This window comes from Erythranthe guttata, chromosome 7 (assembly GCF_056151865.1).
Source record: "Erythranthe guttata isolate IM_541 chromosome 7, IM_541, whole genome shotgun sequence".
Taxonomy (NCBI): Eukaryota; Viridiplantae; Streptophyta; class Magnoliopsida; order Lamiales; family Phrymaceae; genus Erythranthe; species Erythranthe guttata.
Genome location: NC_142539.1, coordinates 3,554,215 through 3,578,583, shown reverse-complemented (window position 1 = coordinate 3,578,583; position 24,369 = coordinate 3,554,215). Strand labels below are relative to the sequence as shown.

General features: G+C 33.4%; 3 protein-coding genes and 1 pseudogene across 8 annotated transcripts; 3 read left to right on the top strand and 1 right to left on the bottom strand.

The window, feature by feature from the left end:
• Positions 1–3,347: 3,347 nt before the first annotated feature.
• LOC105950843 (hydroxyethylthiazole kinase family protein) lies at positions 3,348–5,110 on the top strand. Its single transcript, XM_012974211.2, has 2 exons — positions 3,348–4,009; positions 4,294–5,110. The coding sequence occupies exons 1-2, from the start codon at positions 3,551–3,553 to the stop codon at positions 4,687–4,689; spliced, it is 855 nt and encodes a 284-aa protein (XP_012829665.1). The 5' UTR covers positions 3,348–3,550; the 3' UTR covers positions 4,690–5,110.
• A 4,741-nt stretch (positions 5,111–9,851) lies between these two features.
• LOC148768997 (mavicyanin-like) lies at positions 9,852–11,126 on the top strand. The gene is made up of 2 exons (XM_088820391.1): positions 9,852–10,061; positions 10,642–11,126. Exons 1-2 carry the CDS (start codon positions 9,893–9,895, stop codon positions 11,022–11,024), a joined length of 552 nt encoding a protein of 183 aa, XP_088676517.1. The 5' UTR covers positions 9,852–9,892; the 3' UTR covers positions 11,025–11,126.
• Positions 11,127–18,296: 7,170 nt separating this feature from the next.
• Positions 18,297–19,429, top strand: LOC105950658 (mavicyanin pseudogene; annotated as a pseudogene).
• On the bottom strand, positions 18,811–22,253 carry LOC105950388 (transcription factor bHLH35). 6 transcript variants are annotated; one of them, XR_016032146.1, is made up of 5 exons: positions 22,070–22,253; positions 21,384–21,584; positions 21,120–21,290; positions 20,251–20,398; positions 18,811–19,420 (listed from the first exon to the last, which is right to left on the bottom strand). XR_016032146.1 is itself a non-coding variant. In XM_088820766.1 (4 exons), the coding sequence occupies exons 2-4, from the start codon at positions 21,582–21,584 to the stop codon at positions 20,309–20,311; spliced, it is 462 nt and encodes a 153-aa protein (XP_088676892.1). In that variant the 5' UTR covers positions 22,070–22,253; the 3' UTR covers positions 20,121–20,308. The 6 variants fall into 6 exon arrangements, 5 of the variants coding, with proteins under 5 accessions (XP_088676892.1, XP_088676890.1, XP_088676893.1 ...); XM_088820766.1 differs by lacking the exon at positions 18,811–19,420 and having other exon boundaries at positions 20,121–20,398; XM_088820764.1 differs by lacking the exon at positions 18,811–19,420 and having other exon boundaries at positions 20,121–20,398; positions 21,384–21,586; positions 22,089–22,253.
• Positions 22,254–24,369: the final 2,116 nt, after the last annotated feature.

The window sequence follows — 24,369 nt, the reverse complement described above, 5'->3', positions numbered from 1 at the left end:
ATGATTTTTTTTTTCTCTTTTTTTTAGACTATAATTGGACAGTTTTAACTTTCGAGCCTTTTGATATTTTGTAAATAATTTATTTTGTATGTTTCTTTAAATATTATTCTATAAAATTTCTCCACAAAACTCAAACTATAATATTGTTTTATTATTGGTTCAAACTTGTAAATCAGTCAATTTAGACCAATTTGACCTAAATAAACGCAGTTATAATTCTTTACGAAACTAATTACAACAATGTAACATTAAGGTGATATTTGCAAAAAATTGTAGAAATAGATTATGGACTTTTTTTTCTCATAATCTATTTCAGGTGCTTGTAAAAATAAAAATCAATTTATACTTTTGCTTCTCTTAAAATAAACTGCTTTAAGTTGTAAAATAAAATACACATGTGAACCTGTTTTTCAATTTAAATTGATTTACGAGTGTATTTGCAAACACCGCTAACTTCTAAAACGAAGCATCAAAAACTAAGTTTAATTTATAATTATTAGCTTCTGTTTTCAAATAAGCAAAAAATAGTACCAAACACGCCCTCTTATCGGGTTTCTTGAATATTTTAGAGGATGCATGCTATGTGGGTCCTACACTACACACACCTTTCAATTTTGTCACGTTAGTAATAGTTGGAGTGGGTGCAACTACTTTTCCAAATAACATGTGCCGCTCACGTGGAATATAAGGAAAAGTCGTTTCCTTTTACTAATCAAATTCTCTAATAAAGTATACAATAATCGAAATTAATTTAATTTGGCATATGCTTATTCTTGTGATCTCCTCAAATTTCAACACTCATGTGAGACACGTAGGCCAAACTATTTGGCTTCTTGCTAATTAATATATTTGCCAATCGTTATTATAATTATTACTAACTAATAATGTATTTCAATTATTGATTTTTTTTTGGCACATATCTTCTTAATATATTATAGGCTACATCCATATACAAACAAGAAAATGTAGTAAGTTATTACTAAAATATATATATATATATATATATATATATATATATATATATATATATATATATATATATATAAAGATACTAATATTTAGTTATATATACTAGTTTTTAAATGCTACATATGGTATGTTGGATTTGATCATCAATTGATCAAGATAAGTGGTTGTGATGATAAAGAAATTTGAGAAGTATCATGTACGTAACTAATTGTATATGCACTGGATGATTGATCACATGAGAATATGGCACTCATGACGCGCGTGCTGAAAACTTGGAGATGAAGCTAACTTCTCGGAGGATATAAAAGGATGAGTAGTCGTCCTTAGTTAGTGGAGAGAGAGAGAGAGAGAGAGAGAGAGAGAGAGAGAGAGAGAGAGAGAGAGAGAGAGAGAGAGAGAGAGAGAGAGATTTGTCTAAGAAAATCTCTGTAGTTTGATTTTCTTGTTGATCGTTTTGTAAACTCTTGTTCCTACTGTAGTGGAGAGAGAGAGAGAGAGAGAGAGAGATTTGTCTAAGAAAATCTCTGTAGTTTGATTTTCTTGTTGATCGTTTTGTAAACTCTTGTTCCTACTGATTGGATAAATATCATTTATCCTCCAATTGTTTTGTGTTCTATTTCAGTTAATTCATTAAATTTCATATTAAATTTCTTATACTACGGTTTTCTTGTTTGCTCTGATTATATATGTGCACGAACTGTTCTTGATCGTGGTTTCTTTTGATCGACTATTTGTGCTGACTCGAGTTTGATTCTTTACTTACACACTTTTACATGCATGTGTATAAAATAAGTATGATTTTATGCAATAACCTACTAAAATTCATTATATGTAGCATATAACAAATTCATTAAAGTGCTCATTATAAGTTTTCATGCTTACTTTTGTTTTTTAGCCCTTGTTAAAAGGGGTATGATTGAGCACTCTATATAATAGAAAAATATGTGATGACAATTAAGATATTTAAAATTGTATAGAGGTGAATCCATGTGATTAGACTTACACCCAAATGGACGATCATATGAGCCAAATTATGTGTGGTCTTGTGTTGAAAGAGAAAGATACTTGGGTCAAATTAAGTTAAGAGGCGACAAAAATAAAGGATTACATTGTGTCCCACTATTTGATTTTGTTTCTACAAAGTAAGATTTCTTGGCCACATCTTCTTTTATTGTAATATTGCTTTAATAATTGTTGATTTTTTTTTCTTTTCCAAATTGATATTAATTTTGTAGATTATATCTTATGTACATAAATTTTTCTTTTTCAATTTATCACGGGATTATTGTTGGTGTGTCGTGGCGTGGCGTGTCCATCACGTTCAAAAATTGTCTGATGTGAATTTTACCTCGAAGTGGAAATCGGACGAAACAGATCGAAATAAGCGATATTACCAAAAAAAATTCAAAAGTTTTTATAAAAAAACTATGGTTCAACTTTTGGAAGATTTTGTAAATAACAAGTTCACAGGCCAACATTGCACCACTTATTACAGAACAATAGCTGTCATTAAATTACTACAACTAACTTTTTATCATATATACTAAAGTACGAGTCTAATTTAGGTTAACTTGTTTGATAGGAATGTATTGATGTAATATCTTACTAAGGGTTAATGGCAAAAAATTCCCTAAACTTTGGTTGTTTTTGCAATTTAAGACAAAGGACAGGTGAAGAAAAACTCGAAAAGCTCGTTTCTTTCTCATATAACCACGTACATTCCTTGCCCTCTTGGCTCTTCTTCATTTTTTCTATCCTTCATTAGATATGCGTATGCCGGAGCCAACATCGGCGGCAGCAGCTTCACAAATAATGCCTTCGACTTGGAGACAAATAATTTAAGGAAGCAACACATATTGCAACTGAAATATTCAATTGGTTGTCTAAAAACGGATTGAACCACTTCATTTCCATCCAAATTGTTTTCGAAGGAAAGTATCACATGGTGCAAAGTGCCAAATTTTCAATTTAAGGGTGCAATATGTCAAATGAATGTATTTGGAGGGTGCAAAATGCCAAGTACCTCCAGCCCATTCGTAAAAACAAAAGATTTATCCTATTTGAAGGCTTAATTTTAATTTACACCCTCGAAATGTACCATTTGCCACTTTACCCCCAACAATTTCTCCTGCTCCTCAAAAGCCCACAGAAACGGAGACCGGAAATAATTTATGGCACTTTGCACCTTGAAACATGTTTAATCGAAACATGTTTAATCGTTCAAATTGTATCCTAGTTTATTTTTCGACCAGAATTTCCGTCGTTTATATAATTTCTGATAGTCTACAGATCATTTTTGCTCAAAAATACATTAGTAATTTGCACCATGAAGAAAAAATCCATTCAATCGGACCATGTTGACAATCAGAAAATAAGTAAACCACATAAACTTATGTCCAGAAGATAAATTATGGTGCAATTTGAATAATTAAACATGTTTTGAGGATGCAAAGTGCCATTAGTTATTTTTAAGGGTGCAAAGTGCTAAAGTGGTATATTTGGAGGGTGCAAAGTGGAATTAAGCCTTATTTGAAATAACCAAAATAGATCCCCAATTGCGCCGTACACAATCCACGCAACCATGGAGGAAAACCCCCAAATTCCAGAAGAACAGAGCACAGAATCATGGCCCCGACAAGCCTGGGCCCACCTTGAATCCGTACGCGCCGCCGCTCCCCTCATCCAGTGCATCACAAACTTCGTCTCCATGGATCTCGTCGCCAACGTCCTTCTCTCCGCCGGCGCCTCGCCGGCGATGATACACTCCGTTGAAGAAATCCCGGAATTCACCCCCAAAATCCACGCGCTCTACATCAACGTGGGGACACTCACCCCGGACTGGCTACCGGCGATGAAGATGGCGGCGGAGGTGGCGAACCAGTGCAACAAGCCATGGGTGCTTGACCCAGTCGCCGCCGGAGCTTCAAGTTTCCGTCTAAGGGCTTGTTTGGATCTGCTGAAATTGAAGCCCACCGTTGTCAGGGGAAATGGTTCCGAGATTATGGCTCTCTTCAAGGGCTCTGTCGATCAAACTTCAAAGGTATATATATATATATATATATATATATATATATATATATATATATTTGCTAGAGTAAAATCTCGATAAATCAATTAAATAATGGTTTCTCTCGGTTCTGACTCGGTGAAAACGTGTTAAAATTATTAACTCGATAATTTAATAATTTACTAAATTAATAGAATTTCCCGAGTCCCGACTCTATTAATTTATAGAGGTTGTATTAATTTATAGAGGTTTAACTGTATATAGAATTCAATTTGTAAACTATCTCCCCCACCAATCATCCTTTCCGTTTTTGGTAGGGTCCGGATAGCACGCACGACTCAACCGGTGATGATGTCATTGGAGCGGCGAAGTCGTTGTCCCGATCCACCGGAAGTGTAGTAGCGGTATCCGGAGCGGTCGACATAGTCACGGACGGTGCTCGTGTGGTGGGGTCCGCAAACGGGGTCCCCATGCTGCAAAAGATAACGGCAACCGGATGCTCCGTCACCGCCCTAATAGCCGCCTTTGTAGCCGTCGACCCGTCACATCCGTTGGAGGCCACTGCAACCGCATTGTCCATCTTCGGGCTTGCCGGAGAAGTGGGCATGGGTCGGGCCCGTGGGCCGGGTTCGTTGCGGGCCGAGTTGATCGATGCCCTTCACGGGTTGGATCGGGATACCGTGCATCGAATGGTGAAAATCGGGAATGTGTAGTGATTTACAAGTTAGTGTATGAGTTTTATTTATAGAGATTTTATGATGGGTTTATTGCAATTAGTACTAATGTGTTATGTGGAATTGCTAACAAATTACCCATGTTATTTTTTTTTGGCAAAAACCACCCAATAATTCAAAAAAATTAGCACACAACCCAAGAGAGGTACTAATTGCTAAAAAAAAAATGTAGGGTTGTTTTTGCAAAAAAAAAACATAGGATAATTTGTAGCAATTTGATATAACACAAGGGTACTAATTGCAATAAACTCATTTTATGATGGTACAATAAATGATGAGATAATTTATATGGAAGTGTACTTTTTCATGTTATAAGAGAAGTGTTTTGTTGTTTGAGAATTACATTTTCTTGCAATGTTGGATTTTTTAGTGAAATATTAGAAAATATGTATTGACAAAACATATTTATTTTCTTTCTTTTTTTTGGCAAACATGAATATAATTAGGGTAAATTCCACTTTACCCTCTGTACTTTGGTTGGATATTACTTTACCCCCTTATACTCTCAATTGCATCGATTTGCCCCCTTATACTTTGGTTCGATATCATTTTACCCCCTTCTACTATCAATTCATCGATTTGCCCCCTTGTACTTTGGCTCGATATCACTTTACCCCCTTGTACTCTCAATTGCATCGATTTGTCACCTGTACTTGAAAAATTATCTCCATGTGGCCATCGCCGTTAGTTTTCACACCATTGGCCTTAACACCGTTTGATCTAAGTTTGAAAATTGCAAAAAAACCACACCTCCCAGTTTAAATAATTATTAATAAAATAAAAAATAAAATAAAAATCGTGGCTGGCGTGGACTATGTTTTCTCGCTGTCTTGAATTTTTTATTTTTTTTATTTTTTTTAATTTTTTTAATAATTATTTAAACTAGAGGGGTGACATTTTAGTAGTTTTCATACTTAAATCAAACGGTGTTAAGGTCAAATATCTGAAAACTAACGGCGAGGGCCACATTGAGACAATTTTTCAAGTACGGGGGGCAAATCAATGCAATTGAGAGTAGATGGGGGTAAAGTGATAACGAGCCAAAGTACAAGGGGGCAAATCGATGAATTGAGAGTACAAGGGGGTAAAGTAATATCGAACCAAAGTACAAGGGGCGTATCGATGCAATTGAGAGTATAAGGGGGTAAAGTGATACCCAACAAAAGTACAAGGGGGTAAAGTGGAATTTACCCATATAATTAAGGGTAAATAGCATTAAACCACCTGAACTTTTAAGTTTTTGCGGATCACCTCCTGAACAATTTTTTTTTGCACGACTTTACCTGTACTCAATTAATTGTGCCACTTTGCCCGTTTCCAGGTCAAAATGACCGGTTATGAATCCATGTGCGCTGCACATGCGAAATCCAGGCTATTTTTGTCTTTTCCATTTAAAAATCCCTAATTACTTTAATTTTCTCTCCATTTCTCTCTTATCTCCATTATATTCCTACTTCAATTAGCTAGAAATGGTGTTATTTTCTTTATGTAAAGATGGACGATTGTTAAGGATGATGCAGTCGCTAGAAAAATGGTGAAGTTCATCGAAGTCGGCACAATCGAAGTGTCGAAAGAGGCGCAAAATAGAGCAGCCACCATTTTTGAAATCATTTCCCTTAGCTGCTGCGAAAGTGATGACAACAAACTCGAGAATTTCTTCGAATACAACCATAATCTAATGGCCGAAAGGTGGAAGAAACTCAGAGAAGCTATCAAGAACAACAAACTCTTTCACGTCGCCAAATAAATTGTATATTTTTATTATGAATTAATTTATTTGTTTTAGTTAATATTTGAAAGAGATATGTTTGGGAATTTGTTTTGATAGAGAGATTTTGGGAGATTTGATTTGATTTAATTAAGGGTATTTTTGCCATAATAAATATGATTTAATTAAGGGTATTTTTGCCATAATAAATATTATTAATTTATTAAAATATTAAATATTAACTTGGATTTATACACATAAATTATAATATAGAGGGACCTATAGCAAATTGCCCCTACAAAATAAGCTATTTATACTACAAGGAAGATTAATGTCCAAAGAGTTACAAGAGTGTACTTCAATTAAAGACCATTAATAGTTAGTAACTCTTTATTAATTGGACATCCACTTTATGCATATTCAATGCATTTACAACAAAGACAATATATTATATTGCCTAAATAAAGCAAAATCATACCAAACGCATGCATTAAAGAACCTTGTACATGAAATATATATATATATATATATATATATATATATATATATATATATATATATATATTCACATACATGCATATTAATTAGCGAAAATTAGCAAGACTCCACCCATCTATGAAATATTGTTAAGAAAAACCCTCCCCGAAAATAATTAGAGAAAATCCCCTTAATTTATACTCTAACTAATTACTCTCTCCGTTCCTAAATAATTGTCACTTTTCACTTTTTACAAAGATTAAGAAACTCAATAAATATATCTTGATTTTAAAAAAATCATATAAAAATGACTATAACAACCTTTATTATTTAATGATTTATAAGAGAAAATTAATGAATCGAGTTTCATTAATAAGGTTAAAACAAGAAAAATGCATTTAATGCAGTATTGAAAATCTAAAGTGACAGATAAAATGAAACAAAAATATTTTTAAAAAGAGACAGTTATTGTGGAACAGAGGGAGTATTAAATATAAAAATCCATTACTACCCTTATAACCCTAATCATTTCTCATTTATTCGGATTTCACGCCCCTCTCTCTCTCTCTCTCTCTCTCTCTTTCATTCATTTTCCCAGCCCTTCATCACCCGGCCTACAATCCGACGTCGCCCGAGGAGTAAGCAATCATCCACCGTCGCTCAACCTCTCCGTTCCAATCTGACGCCACCATTTGATAAGCAAAGTGTGCTCCGACACACCAAACTCGTCATTGTGCGACCAAGTAGTGAGATATGACCCGCGTTCGAAGGGGGCGGACTTTTTTGGTCGAGTACTTGGGAATTTTATATTGTCTAAATTAATTCGAGTTTGTTGCCCATAATCACCAAGACACCAACGGCAAAATTCCTAAGGGGCCGGACTTTTTCTTCGAATACTTTCATGTTTTATATACTGTCTAACGCTTAGGAATTTTATGGTTGGTGATTATGGGCAACAAACTCGAATTAATTTGCTACTGTTAATCTGTTTTTTACAAACATTTATTCGGCAGATTATTATTATTATTATTATTATTATTATTATTATTATTATTATTATTATTATTATTATTATTATTATTATTATTATTATTATTATTATTATTATTATTATTATTATTATTATTATTATTATTATTATTATTATTATTATTATTATTATTATTATTATTATTATTATTATTATTATTATTATTATTATTATTATTATTATTATTATTATTATTATTATTATTATTATTATTATTATTATTATTATTATTATTATTATTATTATTATTATTATTATTATTATTATTATTATTATTATTATTATTATTATTATTATTATTATTATTATTATTATTATTATTATTATTATTATTATTATTATTATTATTACTACTATTACTATTATTATTATTATTATTATTATTATTATTATTATTATTATTATTATTATTATTATTATTATTATTATTATTATTATTATTATTATTATTATTATTATTATTATTATTATATTATAATTATTATAATTATTATTATAATTATTATAATTATTATTATAATTATTATTATAATTATTATTATAATTATTATTATAATTATTATTATAATTATTATTATAATTATTATTATAATTATTATTATTATAATTATTATTATAATTATTATTATAATTATTATTATAATTATTATTATAATTATTATTATAATTATTATTATAATTATTATTATAATTATTATTATAATTATTATTATTATTATTATTATTATTATTATTATTATTATTATTATTATTATTATTATTATTATTATGATTATTATTATGATTATTATTATGATTATTATTATGATTATTATTATGATTATTATTATGATTATTATTATGATTATTATTATGATTATTATTATGATTATTATTATGATTATTATTATGATTATTATTATGATTATTATTATTATTATTATTATTATTATTATTATTATTATTATTATTATTATTATTATTATTATTATTATTATTATTATTATTATTATTATTATTATTATTATTATTATTATTATTATTATTATTATTATTATTATTATTATTATTATTATTATTATTATTATTATTATTATTATTATTATTATTATTATTATTTGATAGATCAGGCGGAGGATGACGCGGACAAATAAATTTGCACAGGCTGGACCCTTAATTGACTATGTGTTCAATAGTCGATTAAGCTTTAATCGGTTATGTTCAGTAGTCGAATAAGGTTAATTGATTTCAATTTTTAATTTTGTTTTGGATTTTTTATTTATTGATTCCGATTTGTATAAATCAATTATTATTTTTGTATATTTTTTGTTTTTCTAAAATATAATTGGATTTGCATTTTCTTTTGTAGTTATGATTTGTTATTTTTAGTAGTCAGATTCTTAAATTGACTATGTTTCATAGGCGATTTCCTTAATCGACTATGAAGTATAATCGATTAATTTATCAGATAGAGAAAAAAAATTAAATAAAAATAAATAAATAAATAAAAATTAAAGAATTTCCTTAATCGACTATGCTTCATAGTCGATTAATAAAACTAATGCAGAAAAAAGTTAAAACAAAAAGACAAAAAAATAAAAAATAAAATAAAAAAATAAAAAAAATAATAATAAGAAAAATTGTTGATGACTAGCTCGTGACACAATGATGATGCAAGCGTGTAATGTAATAATAATGTCAACGGGGGCATAATTGGAAAAAAATAGTGGTTAAAAGTGGAGTAGATGTTTTCTTAAATGGTGCAAAATAGTTTTGACATTTCCCTATTAAACGAAGTATTGAGGGGTTATATTAAAGAGCCCTGCTAATTAAGGCAATCTCCATGAAAATTTATTCCCAAAATTATGTTTTCACATACACACTAGTACTTACCAATAATGAAGACCATATTTGCATATGAGCCCCTTACAACTTGCACTGTAAAAAAAACAGAAATCTTTGATTCTTTTGTACTTTCACTTTCATCAATGGCGACTTACACCAAGTTATGTGTTTTCTTGTTCATGATGATGGCTTTCGTCGGCGGTTCAATGGGTGATCAATACATGGTCGGAGATTCTTCCGGTTGGAATAGCCAAGGCACCGATTACAAATCATGGGCATCCACCATACAATTCTACGTCAACGACGTAATTTGTAATATTCTTATTTCTCTCTCTTTCCTCGAATTCAATACTTATCACACACACACACACATATGTAGCACGAGCACGACGTTAAATTCCGTGTTTTGATCAAAACGCTTTGACGCAAAAAGCACAACATTCAAACTAACTCAAGTCCGCTATAAAAGTTGAAGCTCGCAGCAATTAACTTCTAGTATCGAATAAAATTTCTAGTTGCTCTAACCCCATCGATTAATTTCGTAAGTAGTGACTAAATAAGAAGAGCACGATTTTGTCCGTAAACATTATAAATTAGGACATAATTATTATGAAATTAGGGGTATTGTTGAAAAATCACATATACTACCCTATTTTAACAAGTTTAGTACTAGATCTATTTGTTAACTAAATAATTAATTAGTTAGTAGAAAGTTAATCAAATTCAGTCTAGTCTAATCTAATTCGATACCGATAGACAAACGAGACCTAAATATATCATTATAATTTTAATATTTACACGCTCTGCGGTCTTACTTTATACTCTCTTTTTTTTTCTTTCTAATTATGTAAAACTCACAACTCATATTTTTTTTTTCGAAAACCTAATGCAGTTTTCAACTACAACCCCCAAATCCACGACGTGATGCAAGTGTCAAAAGGCGACTACGAGGAATGCATCGCCGGGAATCCACTCGCCTGGTACAAGAGCGGAAGCGATACGGTGCAGTTTTTCGCTTCCGGAAACTTCTATTTCATCTGTAGCTACCCGGGCATGTGTCCATCGGGGCAGAAGGTTGAAATCAACGTCTTGTCGAGGAACACAACCGATAACCCCACTCCGATGACGCCACCTCTCTCCACTCTAGCGCCGCCACATGTCCACCCTTACTATTGGGGGTTCGATAATGCAGCATCAACAAATCCACTATGTTTCCACCACCACTTCGCTCTTCTCGTTTTCGCTTCATGCGTTTTGTTTTTGAACCTGCAATAGGGGATTTTTTTTTTATGAATTATTAGGATTTTTGTCTTTGCCGATACGATAATTACTCGACTTCTTGGAGTTTTTACTAGTTATTAACAAGTTTTCGATCAATTAAGGATGTCTTAATTACCCCTTAGTGCCTTTTTTTTTATCATATGTTTCCCACTTTAATTATGTCATTAGTGGTACGTACGAACAACCATGAAATAGAGAAAACAAATTGTGATTTCAAATATTTTTTATAAAATAAATAAATCTACACAGAAACATATATCTGCACATATTAGTAATGTAATATTAATGCATTTGAAATTAAACATGTAAAAATTTTTTGCACGTCCCTGCCGCCGAGCTTATTACGACCGAGCTCCTCGGCGGAGCGCTCGCGTGGATTGAAGCATAAATTCATTGTGCGTCAATTCCTTGGTCTGAGCCGCCGATTTGGGGGCGATGTATGCCGAGAATTACTGAATTGATTGGGGGTGGCGGAGGAACAAATAACAGAGAGAGAGAAGTCCAGAACCTTTTTGGGAGAAATAATAAGTATTGGAAAGAAGAAATATGGAAAGACACCTAAAATAACCACTGTGATGAAATTGGTTTTGTCGTAAGAAAACAATTCTCGTCGCAACACATTGCCGGTGAATTGTTCAAAATATCACGTACATCTTCTTATGACAATTTCATAGTATTGTCATCTAAAATATAATTTATGTGACGAACTATTTTTTCATCCCATAAAATGTTCATTTTTGTGACAGACTTTGAATTTTGTCATAAAACATACCTACTAGTGTGACGAAACTATCTCCCCCACCAATCATCCGTTCCGTTTTTTTGGTAGGGCCCGGATAGCACGCACGAGTCAACCGGTGATGATGTCGTCGGAGCGGCAAAGTCGTTGTCCCGATCCACCGGAAGTGTAGTAGCGGTATCCGGAGCGGTCGACATAATCACGGACGGTGCTCGTGTGGTGGGGTCATGGTTCGCTGGAACGGCGTCGGAACGGTCGGAACGGCCGTTCCGGAATCCGTAACCAGAACGGTAATTGCACCGTGACTCGTCGGAACACCGAGAAATCGGTGGGATGGGCGAGACAGAGCCACGGAACGGCCCCGATGCGGCCGGAACGGTGCCGGAACAGTGAAAAAGAATTTGGAAAGAAGAAAAAACAAATTTAACTAAAAAAAAAAAAAGGAAAAAAAATATAAAAGAAAAAATAAATAAATAATATGATGGTGGTGGCCACGTTAGATAATGAAGATTCCCCTGAATCACAAATCTTTGGCCTCATTCTTCAATTATATCCTACACAATTCTAGCTCGGTGTTCTACTTAGTATTAATATTTCTTATATTTTCATAATATTTTTTGTAATATTTATTTTTTAATTTGTAATAATATTTTGCATATTATTGAATTGTAATATTGTTATTAAAAACATATTTGAAATATATTGTATTTTTTTAACAATTTAATTAAAATGTGCCCGTTCCGACCGCGACGCAGCCGCGACGTTGCAACGGAACTGGAACGGCAGTGTCCGCGACAATGCACTGTTCCGTTCCGGCGAACCATGGGTGGGGTCCACGAACGGGGTCCCCATGCTGCAAAAGATAACGGCAACCGGATGCTCCGTCACCGACCTAATAGCCGCCTTTGTAGCCGTCGACCCATCACATCCGTTGGAGGCCACTGCAACCGCGTTGTCCGTATTCGGGCTTGCCGGAGAAGCGGGCATGGGTCGGGCCCATGGGCCGGGTTCGTTGCGGGCCGAGTTGATCGATGCCCTTCATGGGTTGGATCGGGATACTGTGCATCGAATGGTGAAAATCGGGAATGTGTCGTGATTTCGTCGAGAATATTCGAGTTAGTGTATGAGTTTTATTTATTGAGATTTTATGATGGGTTTATTGCGATCAGTACTCCTGTGTAATATCGAATTGCTAAGGAATTGCCCCATGTTATTTTTTTGGCAAAAACCACCCAATAATTCATTTTTTTTAGCACACAACCCCTTAACAGTACTAATTGCTAAAAAAATTAAATCATAGGGGTGTTTTTGCCAATAATTTATAATAAGCGGTCATTTATAGCAAACCGATATAACACAGTGGCACTAATTGCTATAAACTCATTTGCAAAAATTAATATACTTAATAAAAGATACAAATACTCACTATGTGCCAAAATATTTTTCATCTTATAGATTTTTTTGTTTTAAATTATTCGCCACCTTAATATTTTGATGATGCATTAATTGCATTTATTTTCTCGATTTTGCTATTTGTCACTCGTAATTAACTCAAAATAGAAACATTCGAGATATAATTAACGATAAGTAACTTTAGCCACTTCCTAAGTGTTTTGTTATATTCATGCATATTTATTGGAATAAACCTTTTAATATACGAGCAATAACCTAAAACGACAAATATTTTAGCACATATGGAGTCTTGTTTGGCGGCCGATTAATCGGTCACCGAGGCGGAGGCAGTCCCAAACTTTTATGATTTTGGTGTAAAGGTTTGAAAAATCGGGTTTTGGCCTATGAGGTGGTTTTAGGCGGTATGATGAGGGTTGACGCGGTCTGAGGCGGTCAAATGAATGCAGGTCAAACTTTGGGGGCAAAAATCGGTCAAAAATCGGTCTTTTTTTCTTATCTTTTTATTTTTTAATTCAAAATAAAAGTTGGGATTTAATACAAATATGAGTTTATGTTTTATTTTGCTTATGTTGACTGTTATTGTTAAAGAACCTAATGGTATATGCTTGGAATGTTCAAGAATAAATTTAAATTCAAAAAATTGTTTTTTTATTTATATTTATAAGAATTATTATTGTATTATGATCTTTTTTTTTTTTTACGGGAAAAACAAAATTATATTAGGCACTCATGGCCAGAAACGGAGGGAGGGTTACACCTTCCAATGAATCCAAATTCTTACGCGAAGCAATTTCGTGAGCTAGTTTATTGGCATCACGCCTTACAAAAGAAAAGGAAATAGAAGAGAAGAGACAAGTGCGAGCTAAAACCGCCTCAATAATAGCGCCGAATGAAGTAATTGAAGATCCTCGGCCATTAAGCGCATCGATCAATGGGAGACAATCACCCTCAATAATAATGTCAGGCCATCCTAAACTTAACGCCATAATAGTAGCTTGCAAAACAGCCCGAGCTTCCCCCTCGGCAGGTAACACGCGGCCAAGGTGCCGAAAATTCTGCCACCACACACTTTGACCTTGTGAATCTCTAGCAACCATAGATGTGTAATAGTGATCATTACCTTGCGGAAAAGCTGCATCAACGTTAATTTTAATCACCCCTATTGGTGGCGGAGACCACAAGATGGCATGGGACCGCTTGTCGACGATGCTACGACTCAAACGAGCTCCACGATATGATTCCATGTACGTGCTGCTCCATCCCACAATTTCCCCGAATGCCCGATATTCATCACCATGCAACAGCTTATTCCGGCGATCCCAAATACTCCAGAGAACCACTGCAGCCAGGTGAAACTGTTCTACGGAAAGCTCTCGGGCCAATCTGCTCACCCAGCTCCAAACCGAGGGATTCATGTCGCTAGTGGGTAGAGAAATTGATAAATGTTCCCACACCTTCCTAACTCCATGACAGTGAAAGAAAATATGCGGCAAGGAATCGGATTTTATTCCACAAATATCGCACAACGGGTCTGAGACAATCCTCCGCCGAAACAATTCAACTTTACACGGTAAAGCTTCCATGCATGCTCTCCATAAGAATACCCGAATTTTTGGTGGCACGTCAAGTTCCCAAAGCCATTTCCAGTTGTAAGAGTGCGATCCACTGTTTGAGCCGACCAAGCCTTCTCCAATCCGCAAACTATGGCGACTCATAATGTTATGATAGCAACTTTTAACCGTAAAATTACCCAAATTCGAGAAACCCCATATAATTCGATCAGTCGTTCCTGCACGTCCAATAGGAGTAGTAAGAATGCGTTGCTTGTCCACCGGCCAAAAAATATTATCAAGAACCTCAGTCTTCCACGAACCCGTATTACTGTCAATAAGGTCCGCTACCGAATTAGGGAAAGCCGAGTGCACGGGCCTGTGAGTGATAAGCTTTGGGCAGTTATCATGGAGAATCCACGGGTCGCCCCACACCGATGTATTCGTACCATCCCCAATTCGCATCCGAACACCTTCTTTCAAATGGCCGCGGGCCTCAACAATGGCTCGCCATGTGGCCGACGGACGATGGCCTACAACCGCAGCCCAAAAGTCCCCATTGTGGTAGTACTTAGCTCGCATAATCTTTGACAGTAAGAGCTCCGGCTTGGTAACAAGTCGCCAGCCTTGTTTCGCCAGTAGAGCGAGATTAAAACTCCGAAGATCCCGAAACCCCATGCCCCCATCTTCCTTCGGTTTGCATAGTTTCTTCCACAACCCAATGCGTCGTTTTATCCATGTCGTTCCCCCACCTAAAACGATGCGTAATGGCTTCAATCTCCTGAACCAAACCAATCGGCAGTAAAAAGCAAGACATAACATACGATGGGATTGCCTGTAGGACTGCCTTAATTAAGATTTCTTTCCCCGCCTTAGAGATGTTCTGAGAATTCCATCCCTTTATTCGGTCCCATACCCTATCTCTCAAGTATTGGAAAACCTCCTTGCGCGATTTTCCCAAAGCCGCGGGGAGCCCCAAATATTTTTCATGACTCACCACAACCTGGAAGCCCAAAATAGCATGTATAGATTCGCGGGTCTCCGGTGGTGTAGCTGGACAAAAACTAATTGTCGATTTCTCCATGTTAATCACCTGGCCAGAAACACGTGCATATTGGAGAAGAATTTGTCGGATTGTCCCAGCGTTATCCTCGTTTGCTTGGCAAAAAATTAGTGTATCACCCGCGAAACACAAACTCGAGACCATTGGAGCGGTCGGAGCTACTCGAAATCCTTGCAATCGCCCGCTTTCCGTCGTCCGTTGCACCATTGCTATAAGCGCCTCTGTACAAAGAATGAAAAGATATGGCGAAAGGGGGTCGCCTTGCCTAAGCCCCCGCGAAGGGACTATCGAACCACATTGCGATCCATTGAACAAACACGCGTAAGAAACCGTCGAAACACATAGCATAATCAGATCAATTAAACCAACAGGAAAACCGAACCTACACAGAACCTTTCTCAAGAAAAACCACTCAATGCGATCATATGCTTTACTAATATCTAACTTCATAGCCATAAGATTAGAGCGTTTCCGAGAGTTTGTTTTAATGAAGTGATTAATCTCATAAGCCACCAATACATTATCCGTAATTAGTCTTTGCGGCACGAAGGCACTTTGGGTAGGGGATATGATATCGCTCAACACTTTCTTGATTCTATTAGCTATAGCTTTAGAACCAATTTTATAAATAAATTGCAGAGGCTTATGGGACGATACTCAGTCATTTTTTCCGGTTTAGACACTTTAGGAATAAGGACGATATATGTGAAATTAATCGAGGGGGGAGAATTTTGTGGTTTAAGAATTCAAGCACACAATCAATGACACTGGAGCCTAATATTTGCCAATATTTTGTATAAAATACAACAGGGAAACCGTCAGGCCCTGGGGCTTTTAACGGAGCCATTTGAGAGATAGCACGAGTTACCTCATCGGCAGTGAAAGGAAGTGAAAGGTGTTGGGTAGCCTCACCGGAAAGCCTCGCCCCAATATGGTCCAGAACTTGATCTTATTATTGCTAAATTTTTATGATGTTATTAAGTTATATACATGATGGAGAAATAACTATGTTTAAATATCTTTTTATATATATTTTGAGTATTTATAAATAATGTCTATAAATATATTATATTAAATTTTAAAAATAGATTTATTTCTGACTTATCGCTGATTAATCACCGCCGCACCGATTAATCATAAGTTGGTGCCTAACCGCCTCCGACCGATTTCCACTTTTTACAACCTTGATTTTTATATATAACTAGTATTTATGCCCGTGCGATGCACGGGTGATATTCTAAAAGTGAAGAAAATAATTATCAAACAAATTATAACGTGTAAACAACTAATAAGCTCTTACATCTAAAGGATGCTTTCAAAGTTGATAAGCTGTTACATCTTATTTTTAGAATTAATTAAAAAAACATGGAAATAGTTGACATATAACTAATTGTTGTTACGAGCTTGGTTAATTTTATCATAAATATTAAATAAATATACGTCTAGAATAGATGGAAATAATATTGTGGAGTTTCAATGGGTAAAATCACAGTTCATATCCTTTTATTTGATCAAACCTTATGGACGTGTTTCATATTAATTCGAGAATAAATATATTTTATGTTGTATCTATTCATTTATTCACTTGTAACTTGCAAGATCTCATATGATATTTGACGACCATTTGGATCATGGGTTTATAGGATCGAATCGGTTCAATCGGGTTTTTGATTTTTTCTTTTAATATGTCATTATTTTATTAATTTTAAATTTTTAAAAATATTATTTTCTTTATATTTTTAATCTCCCACTTATTATTTTCACTTTTATGTACATCACCCCACTTTTTACTATATTTTATTGCTTATACTCTATATTTTTCCATTTTTTATTTTTCAAATATGACAATCGTCCACCCCTATTCGATCACCCATGATCATATCCGACAATCTTTTGACCACTCATGACTAGATTCGGCCACCCACTACAAAGTCAGTGAAGGTTCGCTCAAATCTAGCCACAAATAACCAACTCAATGGTGACTCGAGACGTTTTGGCCGAAAATCGGGTTCCTTGACTGACTCGTCAGTTCTCGGGTTTCTAAAACCCCTAAAGGTAAACCCTAAAGGGCGAATATATTAAAAAAAAAAAAAAAAAAAAAAAAAAAAAGAAAAAAAAGAATACGTGGCAGCAGAAGACCCACCCAGTATTTATCACCGGGTGTAGGGTCGAAGAAGTCCTATAAAATTAACCTCACCCTAGACAAACCCTATTGTTAACTAAGGCAATCTCCATGAAAACTTATTTCCAAAATTCTATGTTTTCTCGTCCAAGGAAGGCAATCTCTCCAACACTAGTACTTACCAATAATGAAAACTTGCCATATTTGGATATGAGCCCCTCAAAACTTGCACTATATATATTCCAACACGAATTTTCTCTATGCATAGTTGCCCTTGTTCTCGTTATTTATTTCGTCCATTGTTTATTTTCCTGCAAATATTAAAAAAAAAAAAAGAAAAAAAAAAATCTTTGATTCTTTTGTACTTTCACTTGCATCAATGGCGGCTTACACCAAGTTATGTGTTTTCTTGTTCATGATGATGGCTTTCGTCGGCGGTTCAATGGGTGATCAATACATGGTCGGAGATTCTTCCGGTTGGAATAGCCAAGGCACCGATTACAAATCATGGGCATCCACCATACAATTCTACGTCAACGACGTAATTTGTAATATTCTTATTTCTCTCTCTTTCCTCGAATTCAATACTTATCACACACACACACACACATATGTAGCACGAGCACGACGTTAAATTCCGTGTTTTGATCAAAACGCTTTGACGCAAAAAGCACAACATTCAAACTAACTCAAGTCCGCTATAAAAGTTGAAGCTCGCAGCAATTAACTTCTAGTATCGAATAAAATTACTAGTTGATCTAATCCCATGGATTAATTTCGTAAGTAGTGACTAAATAAGAAGAGCATGATTTTGTACGTATACATTATAGATTAGGATATAATTATTGTTAAATTAGGGGTATTATTGAAAAATCACATATATTACTACCATATTTTAACAATCTAATGCTAGTCTATTTATTAACTAGATAATTAATTAGTTAGTAGAAAGCTAATCAAATGCAGTGTAGTCCAATCTAATCCGATACAGATAGGCAAACGAGGCCTAAATATATCATTATATTTTTAATATTTACACGCTCGATTTTACTTTACCTTTTTTTTTTCCTTTCTTATTATGTAAAACTCACTACTCATATTTATTTATTTTTTCGAAAACCTAATGCAGTTTTCAACTACAACCCACAAATCCACGACGTGATGCAAGTGTCAAAGGGCGACTACGAGGAATGCATCGCCGGGAATCCACTCGCCTGGTACAAGAGCGGAAGCGATACGGTGCAGTTTTTCGCTTCCGGAAACTTCTATTTCATCTGTAGCTACCTGGGCATGTGTCCATCGGGGCAGAAGGTTGAAATCAACGTCTTGTCGAGGAACACAACCGATAACCCCACTCCGATGACGCCACCTCTCTCCACTCTAGCGCCGCCACATGTCCACCCTTACTATTGGGGGTTCGATAATGCAGCATCAACAAATCCACTATGTTTCTACCACCACTTCGCTCTTCTCGTTTTCGCTTCATGCGTTTTGTTTTTGAACCTGCAATAGAGGCAGTATGTCATCAAAACTAGAATCGGGATTTATTTTTATGAATTATTATGATTTTTGTCTTTTACGATACGATAATTACTCGACTTCTTGGAGTTTTTACTAGTTATTAACAAGTTTTCGATCAATTAAGGATGTCTTAATTACCTCTTAGTGCTTTTTTTTTTATCATATGTTTCCCACTTTAATTATGTCATTAGTGGTACGTACGAACCATGAAATAGAGAAAACAAATTGTGTTTTCAAATATTTTTTATAAAATAAATAAATCTACACAGAAACATATATCTGCACATATTAGTAATGTAATATTAATGCATTTGAAATTAAACATGTAACAATTTTTTGCACGTTATAGTACGTTACTACAATTATTCTATTAGTGATATTTTATAAATAATTCTAAATTATTTTGGCATTGTTTTAAAATATGTCCGTTTCGACCGCAATATTGACACAACTCTTTGCAATATAACTTTTCCGGCAAACCTCGTAAAACGTCGAGCTCCTCCTCCGCCAATTATATATTAGAGCAAATTGTACCGTAGATACTAAACCTAGTGAAATAATCCCGGGTCTTTTTGCATCTTCGATTTATATCGTACAATATACATATGAAGGTGTGTAAGCTGTTTAATTAGTAAATTAAATAACAAATTGTTGGAACAATTGAAGAAAAAAGGGTAATTAATTGAGAAGAAATCACTCCATTTATTATGGGAAAAATCTTCTAAAACAAGCAAAAACTATATTATGCAAGCTAATTAATCACTTCAAAAAAAAAATACACACGTACACACACAAAAATGTATCACACGTACCGGAGTTATTTGCCAATTCGAGATTTTACAGGGGAGGTATTTGCAATTAACTCATATTTTATATGCTAATGGGGCCATCTGGATTATTCAGAGCTGCTATGGCAGCTTCTATCTTTGATCTCAGTACTTCTTCCTCCTCTTCACACGCCTGAAAGATTAAGAAATAATTAAATAAATAGACAAAAAATTTAGTAATATATTTAATAAAATTAAATAAATAAATAAAAATTGATGCAGTGGACCAGATAAGTCTGATAATTGATTTTTTTTACTTATTATTTTAATTTTATACAAAATATTTTGTCCTAGATGCTGACAACTACTTGAGCAACATGCATTTTGTCCAAATAATTTGTTTGACCTAGTTATTCATATCATTGATATCTCCTAGGGTAAATTACAAAAAAAAACCCCTAAACTTAGATTAAATTACAAAAACCACCTCCACCTATTCGTAATTATCAAAAAAAACCCTGAGGTTTGTTTCCGTCTTACATCTATTCACAGATTTTTTTTTATTCCAGGTAATAAACTTTACACGATTTCAGATATATTTTCTTTTATTTATAACCTATTTAACAGAAGGTATAATAGACCGTACATATTTTCTGTTACAAAACTCGATCAACAGTTAATCAGAGGGGAGTTTTGGTTATTACGTATAGGTGGAGGTGTTTTTCGTTATTTACCCTAAGTTCAGGGAGTTTTCGTAATTTACCCTAAGTTGCAAGCCTGCCAAAACAGACGAGCTCGGCTCGTTCACACCCCTATTCAAAATTATGAATGCAGATGTTTCACTACTCAGCTAGTGTAGGTAAACTAACTTTGAAAGAGAGAGAAAGAGATCTAGAGAGAGAGAGAGAGAGTACCTCAAGAAAAACAGTCTTCGAAATTGTTCCAGAAAAAGCAGTCATATTTGCAGTGACAATTTGGAGGTTCAAAGATTCAAAAACCTTACACAACTTCCCCATTGTATCTCTTCTTTTACTGCATGTTATGCTAACCACTACCGTTTTCTCTCCCATGCTCGATACCCTCAACTGCAACACAACAAAAAAAAATGTCTTTTTAATTTCTTCAAATTGATAACCGTATACACAATATAAAAAAAAAAAAAAAAAAAAAAACCAGACCTCAAGAACTTCGATAGGAGATGGCATTATAACTACATCATTATCATTATCAGACAATTCAGAATCACCATCCAATACTACACTTGTTCTCGTCGGCATCCGTAATTCCAACTCCGTTATTTCTGCCTGCATATGTTTTTCTTCGTCTTGCAGTGATTTTACGTACTCGATTACAAGTTTAACTAATGATGCTTTGTCCATCTATAATTGATTAAGTGAAAAAAATTATTTAATCCAAATTTGAAAACACTGCTGATGAAAATCAATATAATGCTATCGCCCTACGACAATAATACATGAGAGCGGTCGGGTGGGTATAATAATTAATTAATTAATTAACTAATTAAGGATAGACAAAAAAAAATAACATTAGTAATTTTAATTAATTACCATTCAGATTGGGATTTCAAATTTACAGTAATTTGAATAGTAAAGGAGTGAAGATGAGAACACATACTTGGAGATTGAGCTCTTAAACCTAAAATTAGGAATAATTGAGAAATTGGAACCTAAAATTAGACATTTGATTCCCAAATTAGACAAAAATCCCATAATTCAAATTTCCAGCAAACACAAAAATAAAAACCCCAAATTTCACTGTGAAAACAACGCACAAACAAAACAAAACAGAACCTAAAAAAATAAATAAAAGGTGGAATCTAAATTGAAACAAACAAAATCAGAACCTAAACAAATAACTTTCCTTGAGATTCTAGCACTCGGAGGAACGGCGGTGCAAGTGAAAGGTAGAACGGCGGTGGGAGGCGGTGCGCGGCGGGGTGGTGGTGAGCGGCGGAGTGTCGGTGGATCTAGAGAGATGGAAGAGAATGGGAGTTGAGAGAGAGAATAGAAACCTGAGAAAGAAGAGAAAAGTAGGCGACAAGAGAAAGGATCAATTTCATTTTCCCCCTTGTACCCTTCTATTATCGATTGCATCAATTTGCCCCATGTATTTAAAAATTGTCTCAATATGACCCTCGCCGTTAGTTGTCAGACATTTGATTTTAACACTGTTTGATTATAGCTCTGAAATTACAAAAACGCTTCCACTCCTAGTTTAAATAATTATTAAAAAGAATTAAAAAAAAATTAAAAAAATTTAAAAAATTTAAAAAGCAAAAAGTAAAGTAATAAAAAATTCAAGAGAACGAGAAAACATAGTCCACGACGCTAGCCATAATTTTTTTTTTAAATAATTATTTAAACTAGGAGGGGTTGGTTTTTGGTAATTTTCAGACTTAGATCAAACGGTGTTAAGGTCATATGTCTGAAAACTAACGGCGGAGCCACATTGAGACAATTTTTTGAAGTACAGGGGGTAAATTGATGCAATTGAGAATAGGGGGTAAAGTGATATCAAGTTAAAGTACTAGGAGGAAAAGTGGAATTTAACCCAAGAAAAAACATGTGTTTAGGGTTTTAAACTGCCTATTAAGGGTAAATTGGTCATGTCACTTAACCCCAGGGGTAGACATAGCCACGGGTTTGGTCCGACCCGCCGAATCCGGGTCCAACATTTTGGGGAATCGAAACAGAACAGTAGTGAGGCACATCCGAGTCGGGTCCACTCGGATTCCCCTGGGTTCGGGCCGGTTCCGGGGCAGGGCTCCAAACCAGATTTATAATTCAAATATTGGGGGGGCAAATTAATACCAAAACAAAATAAAATAAAGTAATAGACAATGGGCACTTTACAAATAAGTACATCATTGGGTACTTATTCATAAAGATCTTCAGACTATAAACTCTTTTACAAAAAAGTACATATATGGTCTAGAGGTTTGTAAAAGACTAAAATAGCCCCTCATACTTTAATATGCTCCAATTTCATCATTTAATTTAATCTAACTTCAATTTGACCCCAAATTTCAAAAATTATTCAATTTTGACCCAAAACACATTTTTATGGACAATTTCATCCGTCACGCCAGTCAACCGCCGGTCTCCGGCGTTGACCGTTTTCTTTTTTTTTCTTTTTTTTTTTCTTTTTTTTTTCTCTTTAACATCTATTTTCTCCACCATTTAAACAACAATATTGTTGTGATTGACAGTAATATTAACTATATTACTGTTAAACACAATAAAATTAACTATATTACTGTTAAACACAGTAAAATTAACTATTCTACAGTTTAACACAGTAATATTGCTATATTAATCTCTAGCACAGTAATATTAACACAACAAAACTCATTATTATTGTGTAATAGAGTAATATTAATATGTTGACCGTTCAACAAAGGTAAACATAATAAAAGGCCAAAAAAATTAATATTACTGTGAGTGACAGTAATATTACTATATAACAACAATAATATTATCGTCAACCACAGTAATATTATTGTGTTTACAGTAATATTATTACGTTACTCCATAAATAACTCAAACAAAACAAAAAACCCAAAAAAATAATAATATTGATGTGGTTGACAGTAATATTACTATAACAACAGTAATATTACCGTCAACCACAATAATATTGTTGTTTTTACAGTAATATTACAATAATAGACAGTAATATTATTACTTTACTCCGTGAATAAATCAAACTAAACAAAAAAACCCATAATAATAATAATAATAATAATAATAATAATAATAATAATAATAATAATAATAATAATAATAATAATAATAATAATAATAATAATAATAATAATAATAATAATAATAATAATAATAATAATAATAATAATAATAATAATAATAATAATAATAATAATAATAATAATAATAATAATAATAATAATAATAATAATAATAATAATAATAATAATAATAATAATAATAATAATAATAATAATAATAATAATAATAATAATAATAATAATAATAATAATAATAATAATAATAATAATAATAATAATAATAATAATAATAATAATAATAATAATAATAATAATAATAATAATAATAATAATAATAATAATAATAATAATAATAATAATAATAATAATAATAATAATAATAATAATAATAATAATAA